At 44.3% G+C, this 10,630-nt stretch overlaps 5 protein-coding genes across 6 annotated transcripts; 2 read left to right on the top strand and 3 right to left on the bottom strand.

Annotated features, from left to right (window-relative positions):
* Positions 1 to 25: 25 nt before the first annotated feature.
* On the bottom strand, positions 26 to 2,830 carry LOC108032183 (trichohyalin). The gene is made up of 2 exons (XM_017106041.3): positions 1,941 to 2,830; positions 26 to 1,183 (listed from the first exon to the last, which is right to left on the bottom strand). The coding sequence occupies exons 1-2, from the start codon at positions 2,606 to 2,608 to the stop codon at positions 211 to 213; spliced, it is 1,641 nt and encodes a 546-aa protein (XP_016961530.1). The 5' UTR covers positions 2,609 to 2,830; the 3' UTR covers positions 26 to 210.
* Positions 2,831 to 3,783: 953 nt separating this feature from the next.
* LOC108032173 (thioredoxin-1) lies at positions 3,784 to 4,664 on the bottom strand. Its single transcript, XM_017106030.3, has one exon. It carries the CDS (start codon positions 4,528 to 4,530, stop codon positions 4,207 to 4,209), a length of 324 nt encoding a protein of 107 aa, XP_016961519.1. The 5' UTR covers positions 4,531 to 4,664; the 3' UTR covers positions 3,784 to 4,206.
* A 1,168-nt stretch (positions 4,665 to 5,832) lies between these two features.
* LOC108032637 (thioredoxin-T) lies at positions 5,833 to 6,967 on the top strand. Of its 2 annotated transcripts, none has more exons than XM_017106584.3 (3): positions 5,833 to 5,983; positions 6,051 to 6,567; positions 6,631 to 6,967. In XM_017106584.3, exon 2 carries the CDS (start codon positions 6,059 to 6,061, stop codon positions 6,557 to 6,559), a length of 501 nt encoding a protein of 166 aa, XP_016962073.1. In that variant the 5' UTR covers positions 5,833 to 5,983; positions 6,051 to 6,058; the 3' UTR covers positions 6,560 to 6,567; positions 6,631 to 6,967. The 2 variants fall into 2 exon arrangements, with proteins under 2 accessions (XP_016962073.1, XP_016962081.1); XM_017106592.3 differs by having other exon boundaries at positions 5,948 to 5,995.
* A 151-nt stretch (positions 6,968 to 7,118) lies between these two features.
* LOC108032628 (U1 small nuclear ribonucleoprotein A) lies at positions 7,119 to 8,439 on the bottom strand. The gene is made up of 2 exons (XM_017106572.2): positions 7,986 to 8,439; positions 7,119 to 7,529 (listed from the first exon to the last, which is right to left on the bottom strand). The coding sequence occupies exons 1-2, from the start codon at positions 8,336 to 8,338 to the stop codon at positions 7,232 to 7,234; spliced, it is 651 nt and encodes a 216-aa protein (XP_016962061.1). The 5' UTR covers positions 8,339 to 8,439; the 3' UTR covers positions 7,119 to 7,231.
* Positions 8,440 to 8,909: 470 nt separating this feature from the next.
* LOC108032511 (cyclin-dependent kinase 7) lies at positions 8,910 to 10,322 on the top strand. The gene is made up of 2 exons (XM_017106346.3): positions 8,910 to 9,068; positions 9,144 to 10,322. The coding sequence occupies exons 1-2, from the start codon at positions 9,003 to 9,005 to the stop codon at positions 10,137 to 10,139; spliced, it is 1,062 nt and encodes a 353-aa protein (XP_016961835.1). The 5' UTR covers positions 8,910 to 9,002; the 3' UTR covers positions 10,140 to 10,322.
* The last annotated feature ends 308 nt before the right edge of the window (positions 10,323 to 10,630 follow it).

Raw genomic sequence — 10,630 nt, 5'->3', positions numbered from 1 at the left:
ATAAACATAATAAAAAGCGAACACATTTATAGAAAGAAATAATTTTTAATAAGCCAACTAAAACTTGTGTGAACTGATTGCTGTGTGTTACTGGGATCTACCCAATTTCATACTTCAGTACGGACCGCTGTCCTCGAGGGTGGGGCAATGATTTGGTACTGGAACTATGACTGTGACTGGGCATATCCGATCTGATCCCCGGCGGGACTCCTACCGCTCGGCGGCTCCGATGATGTCAAAGGTGGACAGCAAGAACTCGCAGTGGGGCGACGGAAAGGGCTCCTCCTCCGCCTGGGTGGCCACGCTGCTGAACCGGTAGGAGTGCGTGGGATCGGGCTGTGTGCCAGGTGCCGGCACCATCTCGTAGTTGCTGGGCTCCAGGCTCAGCCGGCTGTCCGGCGGCGGCTGGGCAGCCATGGCTGACTCAGCCTCGAGGTCGGGAAAGGCCTTGAACCAGGGTAGCATCAGGGAGATCTGCCTCCAGCGGTCGGAGGCGGTGCCCTGGTCCAGCGGGTAGTCCGTTTGGTACGGCACACGCTGCGTGGGCTGATGCGAGGCTATGGTGGCGGACAGCGAGGCCAGGCCCAGGCGATCCTCGTTGTTGTGGTTGGTGCTGGCCAGCGGAGCGGTGTGCACCTCCAGGTTCGAGTCCATGGAGTCCAGCTCCTGGTAGGGGAACCGGACATTCATGGGCGATGTGGCTGCCGTCTGCGCCGTGACATTGGTGGCGTTCGTGCCCTCCGTCGAGCTGAGCGAGATGCGGGCCAGCCGCAGGGGCGAGGTCTCCTCGTGGAGATGGCGCAGCCGCCGCTGCAGCTGCTCCTCCTCTTCCTCGTCCTCCTGCTGTCGTCGCCGCCGGCGCTCCAGCTCGTCGGCCAGCTCGGGGTTCTGGAGCCGCAATCGCCTGATCCGCTGCTCCTCGCCATCCCCATCGTCCGGCGATGACATCGCGAAGGCCTGGCGCCGGAAGGGCCTTGGGTCGTCCCGCTCGGAGGAGTCCTCCTCCTGCTGCCTGAGCTGGGCCTCCATGCGCAGCTCCTGCTCCCTCAGCCGCAGCTTCAGCTCGGCCTCCTCCTGGTCGCGCTGCAGGCGCAGCTCCGGCATCGACGGCTTGTTCTCCACCGTCAGGAGCTGCAGCTGGCTGGGGGTCAGCTGGCGGTAGTCCGGGTACAGGTGACTGGGTCTGCGCAGGGGGATTTTGGATAGATTTACGATTATTATAGGATTATTAGGATTATTATTAACTTAAAAAAAAACATTTATTAAAAAAATATTATTTGGAAATTCCAACTTTTAATGGTTAAAACTAAATATTAAATTATATATTTTTTTATTGGAATAATATAATATGTAAGTGAACTCTAATAAGAAAATATATATGATATAGTAATAATATAATGTATACAATATCTCAATTTTATAACCAATATCACTAAGTTATAATATATAAACCTAAAAATAATATTCTTGAAGATATAATAGATCTATTAAACTATTTTATATTAAGTGATCTTGATCCCAAAATTGATATCCAAAGATATATAAATATAAAGTAGGTTTATAAGTATATATTATACCCATCTGAAACAGATACTTATAAAAGGTATCAATATATTGTTATAAAACTGGAAATGTGCATAAATTTAATTAAAGATCTTATTATATGATATAATTCAAAATCTTTAGCTTTTACTAATTTTTAATATATCAACGTGAAATATCTGTTTATAAACGATATTAGTATGTCAACTTAAATGCTTATATATAAATACATTTTAAAAGAAAAATCATATCATACATTTTAATTGTTTAAATTGTGTTAATTAATTAATTAATACATTTTAATAGAAAAATCATATCATAAATTTTGATTGTGTTAATAAAATACCTATTCAAGACCTATAAGAGGCCTTTTCACACATGGTATAGGGGATATTCACCTGATCTCCTGCCTTGGCAGCTGTTGGGTGACGGGCACCTGGTCCTCGGGCTGCAGGTGGCACCGGTTCCCGGCGTGTCCGCCGCCCAGCTTGCGCTGGCGAACCTGCAGCAGCCGCTGGAGATTCTGCCGGGACTGGTCATTGCCATAGGAGATGCGCTTGGCGGCGCGCTCCCGCCGCTCGTCGGCCTCCTTGCGCGCATCGGCCGCCGCCTGCATCTTGGCCGTCAGCCGCAGCTCGCTCCTCAGGAATCCCCCGGTGCCGGCCTCCGCCATCTCGGCATTCCGGCGCGAGATCTCCTTGCCCAGTTCGCGGGCCCTGGCCAGGTTCTCCACCCGCTGCTCGCGCATCTTCTGCTCCGGCGTGACACTGGTCAGCCTGCCGGCGTGGCCATGCCTGCGCTGCATATGGCGTGCAGTCGGATTTGGGGAGCTGGAGGGTGAGGTGCCACCGCCGGCGGCGGCAGCAGCCGCCGCTGCCTCCTTCATCTCCTCGATCTCGCGGAAGAGGCGCTTCAGCCGCACTTGGCGCATCTTCAGCTCGATGGTGCGGTCGTTGAACTCCTGGATGCGCTCGTACTCCTCCCGCAGCCTCTGCAGCTGGCCGTTCTTCTTGCTGTTGTTGAACATCCGCCGGAAATAGGGCGTCGACTTGATCTGGTACGACATGGTCGGTGGTCGGTGGTCGGCAGCTGGCCACGATGGGTCTATGTGGGACTCGGAATATCAGTGGCACTTGGCAATTTTGCACTTTCCTAAAGTTTTTCCCGAATGTCTACTGACGAAAGTGATTTTTTCATGTGTGTGATTTTAAGTTTGGTCAGTGAATGCCAACAGGAAAGTGAGATACCTTCTGACTCGACTACCCGAAGCCTACTGGCGAGTGGGCATGTGGGGGCATAATAGGTAGAGGAGCAACAATATCGTGACCTACTTTGTGGCAGGTTTTTCGTACAATTCCTAAACTTACACGTGGCAAAAAAAATATGATTTGATATATGATATATTTTTGATGTGAATTATAGATATAACTTGAAGAAATTTCTAGAATTTAATAAGACCTAAATTTAATGAAGTATAAGCTTTGAAAAGTAGTATGCTTAAGTTACTTTAATTTTTTTACAATTATTTAATATAGAACACAATAGTCTGAGAACCATTTATTGGATTAACTACCATTACATCAAAAAAAGTATCAATAAAGAAAATTGAAGAACTAGTATTTATAGTACAAATATTAAAAATGCTGAAAAAACAACCTCCAAAAAATATATTTTATATGATACCTAATTAAACCTATATGCAATTTTAGGTATAGCTTCATTACACAAAGAAACTTTTAGAATTTCCTTAATTGAAATAATCTGTTTTAAGGACAGGAAAAAACCAAATTTTTATAAGTATAAGCCATCAAAAGTTATATGGTTAAGATATTTTAAAATTATTTAACACAAAAGCTATTACTACAGTTGAAAAAGTACAATTTTAATATCACCTGGAAAAATATTACAAATGCTGAAGAGGCAATACCTAACTATACCTATGTGATAGGTAGAGCTTCATTACTTAGAGAAACTTTGAGAATTTCCCTATGTGAAATAAGCTATTTTACGAGAAGGAAAACCCCAAATTCTAGTAAATATGAGCCATCAAAAGTTATATGGTTTAGATATCACACAATTATTTAACACAAAACAGCAGTCCGAGCTCAAATTACAAGATTACCTACTATTAGAGCTGGGGAAAAACTGAAATTAAAAGAATTTCATCCAAAAGAAGGAAAAAAGGTGTTCTATAACCTGAAAAAATCAACCCTAACCCAAAAAGCAGACTTGAAGGGCGAATTATAGTCAGAGTGGTTACAATTTATTGATCGAATTGCTAAGTGCCTAACCTTAAAGCTAATTGGTTTGTCCAAAATGGCATTTCGAGATGACTTAAAACAGATTACAATTCTCAGACCTTTGAGGTTATGTCGCAGACACGCCTCCACGCCCTATAACATACAAATACAAAATGGTTTCTCTCGGATTGAGGTTAGGTTATCAATTTTCTCGTCGATTTTCGCGATTTTCGAGATCTTCTCTGATTTTTATGACCACACGCGCATCTCCTACTCCCACATCGCTTACGAGCTATACATCAAATACAATACTAATTAGACGGGACGCATACAATAAAGGAACACTGTGAACATGGGTTAAAATCTATGGGTGTGCAGAGTCCTGCTGCGAGGGGATCGCCACTGGGCTTCACCCGGTGCCTGGCTAGGCCTTCACCAGCTTGGCCATCATGTTGGTCAGCTTGTACTCGTCGGCGCCGGAGAAGGCGGCCACGCGGCGGTTGTTCTTGAGGAACACGAAGGTGGGCATGCTGCGCACCTTGTAGCGCTCGGTCAGCTCCTCGAACTTGTCCACGTCGATCTTGAGGACCACCGCCTTGGTGGAGTACTTCCTGGCCAGCGACTTCACCGTGCTCTCCATGTCCTTGCAGGGGCCGCACCACGTGGCGTAGAAGTCGAGCACGATCAGCTTGTCGTCCGCCGCCTCGATCCTCTTGTGGTAGTCGTTCATGGTGCGCACGGAAGACATTTTCACGGATTTGCCGGTGGAGATTGCGGGCTACGGGTTACCAAAGGTGTTGCTTTGAAGGTGGTAGGTACTTTTGCTCGGCTGCTTGGCGACCCTTCTTGCGAAGCGAAATTCTGAACTGGACGCACACGCGGCCCGGGGGCGCTTTTATGGGCGGCCCGGGCGGCGCCTTGGAGACTGGAATTCGCGCCATTTTTCGCGCTGAATTCGCCACTTTGCCGCCTCTCGCGGGGGTCGAAACAAAATGGCCGCCGCGGCAGGGCTGCCAGATGGCCGGAAAAGCTGCTCGCCCAGGGTCACACTGTTTCACCACGGCTCAACTATCGCAGCTTTGGCTTAGGTCGCATGTAATTATTAAATTCTATAAATAAATAAATGCTAAAAATTCACCGCTGGCGGCGCTTCCTAAAGAAAAACGGTGAAACCATCTCGTGAACAATAAATTGTTTAGCAAACAAAAATATTAATGCTACAGAAATCACTTGACCAAGCTTATAAGCCATATTTGTATTAACCAGGATTATCTTAAAAACTTTAAATTAAGCATAAAAAAATTTTTAATTTCGTATTTCATTACTAAAAAAAATGGAAGCTTTGGATATGGTAGTATTTATTAACATTCCAGTAATAAAAAAATTTTAAAAATATACCTATTTTATGCACTATAAAAAAAAGTTCAAAACTTCCTTAAAACAATTAATTTTAAAGCAAACAAAAATATTCAAAAATATTTTTTAGAAAGGCCACCGAAATTAGTTTATGAGCTATTTCTGTATTATTCAGGATTATCTTAAAAATTATAAATTAAGACGAAACAAAATTATTTAATTTTATATTTTATTACCAAAAAACTATTGCAGCTTTTAATTATGTCGTATTAAATTAAAAAAAAAAAACAAAACAAACAATGTATATATTCTTATTACTTCATTTCTCAGAAGACAAAATAAAATCTCTGAAAATGTCTTTTTTTACATTGAAGATTTTTTTGTAATACCATTGTTTGTTTACAGTCAGCAAAGGGTTATTATTTCATGTTTAAAAATTTGTTTTACTATATTCAAACGTGTTGAATAATATTTTCGACTAATACCTAACATTTTTTTCAAGTATTATTTTCTTAAATTGGTACTTAATTAATACTTATTAAAACATCGTAAATTATAATAGTAAATAATGCCCTTAAATAATATATTCTTAAATAATTGGTCAGCCCTATTATAATGACCGCGACTGTTACAGTTTGAACAGCACTGCAAGTCGAAAGGATTATCGGAAAATTCATACTAATTCACCTCAACTCACCCCGCATGACATTCAAATATTTCAAATTTTTGGATCCAAGTAGGCTAGGTATAAGGAATTTTACTTTCCTTTCAATTGGCAGAGCACAATTCTTTCATTTCGGTCTGATATTTCGGTGTGAGCAGTCGTTCAGCTCCAAAATTTTAAAGTAATAAAAAAAGTAAATGAAAATTTCTACAAAAATTTGAATTTTTTTTTTGCCATATTTTTTCTAGTTTCAATCATGGTGTACCTGGTGCGCAACAAGGAAGATCTCGACCAGCAGCTGGTCCTCGCCGAGGACAAGCTGGTGGTGATCGATTTCTATGCCAACTGGTGCGGGCCATGCAAAATTATTGCCCCGAAACTGGAGGAGCTGGCCCAGCAGTACTCGGATCGCGCGGTGGTGCTCAAGGTGGATGTGGACGACAACGAGGAAATCACGGTGGAGTATAACGTGACCAGCATGCCGACCTTTGTGTTCATCAAGGGCGGCGAGGTGCTGGAGCTATTCGTGGGCTGCAACTCGGACAAGCTGGCCAAGTCCATGGAGAAGTTTGCCGAGCCCGTGGCGGATGCGGAAGCCACAGGGCAGCGCCGTTCGTCCAGCCACCTGGCGGGCGCTGCCATGGAGTCCGAGGACGCCTGCAGTGCCGGGCCAAGTGCCTCCTCCAGTGGCAGTGTCAACGAAGATGTCATCCGCGAGCTGTCCGAGCACGATCAGGAGGCCGTGCTGGAACACTAAAACCAAAGGTCCGTAAGAGCCAATCGGTCATACTAAATGTAACATCTAAAGCTGATTCTGTACCCCCTCAGATGCAGAAATAGCGTTATTAATCCATCCATCCAAACCGATATCCTCAAGAATACATTCAAATGCCACAATACTCAAAACTATCCACGAATCGTTATCCTCGGTAGAAACTCCTCGGCAGTTGTACTCTTATAAGAAAAAACATGCTATCAATCATCACTTAACACAATACGAAATAGTCTATAAGCTAACTCAACATAAACTGATTGGAAATATGTACAACCGACGCTGCTGTTCAGTTTTCCACGCATTGCTGGTTTCTTGTTTATACTCCATATTGTTGCTGAACCCAAAAACAAAAGTACAAAATATTTAACAAAGGCTACTTATAACAAACTATGTTTTCGGTTGTTTTTAAAAATGAAATTGAGGGGATTAAAAGTGAACTTTCAGCAGGGATCTACTTCTTTTGCAAAGCATAGTCAATCAGAGGGGGATGGAAATAGTTGCCTTTCTGCTAAGCCTCTCAGATTATTCCCTGAAATCTCCGTTTTATCTCTTTAGGTATATATTTATTCTATTCGTTAATTTATAAATGGAGTTGCTTGAACATCCAGCGAGCGACATTTGCACATTTACACCTAATCCGTGTACGTGCTGGGCCTACTTCTTGGCGAAAGTGATCTTCATGGCGTGCGTCGGCGTGATCTTGAAGCCCTGCAGCGCCTCCTTGGCGGCGTTACTTTGCAGCTCCGTGGTAAACTCCACGAAGGCGATGTCGTGACGATTGGGCACGAGACGCACCTCCTTGAAGCCGGGGAACTGGTTGAACAGCATGGACAGCATCATCTCGTTGGTCTCCTCGGGCAGATTGGTAAGGAAAAGGATCTGGTTGGGCGGCTGCTCCGTTTGTGTGTTCGGGTTCGAGTTCTCCGCGCTCGAGGGCTTCTTTTTCTTGTCCCTGTGGTTGGGGAGTAGGTGAGAACATTAGTAAATGTGTCAAATATAAGGATATTTTTAAATCTTTGCTTAGGGTCTACTACAATACAAACAAATGAAACGGGGTATTTTTCTGCCTCAAGCAGATCTTGGTTGAAGATTAAGCTATATATTCAGAAAAAAATATACCCAAACTACACATTATGTAAAATATTTATCAGGAATATGGAGTTGCTGGAAAAACTGCTTAGAAAGGGTAGGATAAGAAGAAAAGGTTGTTTAAAATCCTTGCTTTTGAAGGGATACAAGACAGATTTTAGTGTCTAGTGAAGGAAAACAGGCCACATTTTAAGGAAAACCAGTCTATAGAGTATGATACAAGTTTGACAGAACTGGGCAGAATGGAGAACCATGACAGGGCAATCAATTATTGCATAGAAACACCCAACATGTCAAGCAACTTTGCTGGGATACTCACTTCTTCTCGTCGGCACCTGGCGCCGGCTTTGGCGGCTTGACCTTCTTGGGGCGCTCCTTGAAGGTTCCCTTCAGCTTGGCCACAATATCCGAGTCGGTCTTGCAGTAGGCAATCTGCATGGGCTTGTCGTAGAAGGGGAAGCCCTGCATGGTGCGCAGGGCGTTCGAGGCGCTCCCGATTTCCTTGAAGATCACGAATGCCTGGCCGCGCATTTTCAGGGTGGTCAGTGCCACAATGTCCAGGATTTGGCCGAACTGCGAGAAAATCGCGTAGAGCGACTTCTTCAGCTCCTCCTTCTTGATCTTCTCGTTCAGGTTGTTGATGTATATGGTCTGGTTGGGTCGTACGTCCATCCTGCCTTCGTTTTATTCAATTAAATCCACAAAAACAGGAGAGTTTTCTAGTTTTTTTTTTGGTAAAAAAAATGCTGGCCTGGCTAGTGTTGACTAGTGCCCAAACTGTTAACGCGTTGTGCACCGCTATCGAAAAGTGTTGCAAAATGGCGGTGGAAACTAGCTAAAAAAGGCTAAATGTTGCAGACCAATAAAATTATTATTCAGTTTTGATAATTAAAATAACTTAGTAATTAATAAGTTAATTATTTGTATAATTTTAATATTTCATTTACAAAATGCTTCCTTAAGACTGCTGTCGTTGAAAATCTGTGTATTTGCTTATATCATTAAAAAGGCATGGCAGATCTGTATCAACACACACACATATTATTTACTTCAAAATCAACGAATAATGTTTAAAGGTTTATTTTACCTTTTTGATAATTACTCAATAAATTTATAAATGCTTAATTTTTAAATTGAATTTGTTTTATTACTTTAATTTGAGGAAAAACTAGCTTGAAAATAGCCATTACTGTCATCGCGATACCATTTGCCTATCGGACATACCGACTATCGCCTATCGGACATCGGCCTTCGATAGCGTGTGTCAACTTGAATTGTTTTGGTTTGTCCTCGCGGCTTTTCTTTGTTTTTGTGTTATTTATGAGGCTTTTCAACGATGCTGCCCAATCCCAACGATAAGAAGGATCGCTATGCCAAATTGTCCTTCCTTGGCGAGGGTCAGGTGAGTCCTGCGCACTGAAAAGGGGCTAAAGAAACCACTAACACTTGCATGGTCATTTGCCGGCTGCGGCTTTAGTTTGCCATTGTCTATAAGGCCCGGGACACGGTGACCAGCCAGATTGTGGCCGTGAAGAAGATCAAGAAGGGCTCCCGCGAGGATGCACGCGATGGCATCAACAGGACCGCTCTGCGGGAGATCAAGATCCTGCAGGAGCTGCAGCACGAGAACATCATTGGCTTGGTCGACGTTTTTGGCCAGCTGTCGAATGTTTCGCTGGTGTTCGACTTCATGGATACCGACCTGGAGGTGATCATCAAGGACCCGAAGATCATCCTGACCCAGGCGAACATCAAGGCCTACGCCATCATGACGCTGAAGGGCCTGGAGTATCTGCATCTGAACTGGATACTCCATCGCGATTTGAAGCCCAATAACTTGCTGGTCAACAGCGATGGCGTCCTGAAGATTGGCGATTTCGGTCTGGCCAAATCGTTTGGCTCGCCGAATCGCATTTACACCCACCACGTGGTCACCCGCTGGTATCGCTCGCCGGAATTGCTTTTCGGCGCCCGGCAATATGGCACCGGTGTGGACATGTGGGCAGTGGGCTGCATTATGGCGGAGCTGATGTTGCGCGTGCCCTTCATGCCGGGCGATTCGGATCTGGACCAGTTGACTCGCATCTTCTCCACCCTGGGAACACCCTCGGAGGCGGATTGGCCGCATTTGGGCAAGCTGCATGACTATCTGCAGTTCCGCAACTTTCCGGGCACACCACTGGAGAATATCTTCACTGCAGCTGGCAATGATTTGATCCACCTAATGCGGCGCCTGTTTGCCATGAATCCACTGCGGCGAGTGTCCTGCCAGGAGGCCTTGAGCATGCCGTACTTTGCCAACAAGCCCGCACCCACGGTGGGACCGAAGTTGCCCATGCCCTCGGCCATTTTGGCCGCCAAGGAGGGCGCCAATCCGGTGGCCGGCGGGGAGAAGCCCGCGCTGAAGCGCAAGCTGGTCGAGACCACGGTGCGGGGCAATGGATTGGCCCAGAAGAAGCGGCTGCAGTTCTAGCACCTGCTTGAGGTACCGATTATTGTCATTTGTAATGCATTGCACTCTCAGCGCAGCATTTTCTACTATATCTTAAATATTTGTACAAGTAATGTTTAAGCAAAGAACTCTCAAGATTTGTTATACAATCCTTGCTACAAAATGCCACAAGGAGTGCAATGCATTCCTAACACGCATAACACACTTTCTAGAATATTTTAAGTATTTATACTGATAATTCATTGGCATAGTTTCCTTTAAAATTGGTTTCGCTCCTGAAAGATTCCTATTCTAATTTACTTCTTGTGAACAGATGCACTCTTAAAACAAATCACACAATAGTTATAACCGATAATTCTCAGGGAATTGTAATTAATTTGCATAGTTCCTTAGAAATTTGTTTTGCTCCTCCAAGATTCATATTCTAATTTACTTCTTGTGTGATAGTAAGAGGGAACACTTTTGGCTCAGCTGCAATTGAGTTGCCTGACAAATACCTTAGTTTGCAAGGT

The sequence above is a fragment of the Drosophila biarmipes genome, chromosome X (genome assembly GCF_025231255.1).
Source record: "Drosophila biarmipes strain raj3 chromosome X, RU_DBia_V1.1, whole genome shotgun sequence".
Lineage (NCBI taxonomy): Eukaryota > Metazoa > Arthropoda > Insecta > Diptera > Drosophilidae > Drosophila > Drosophila biarmipes.
The sequence above is the reverse complement of the archived record's forward strand: the minus strand, read 5'-3'. Positions and strand labels throughout refer to the sequence as shown.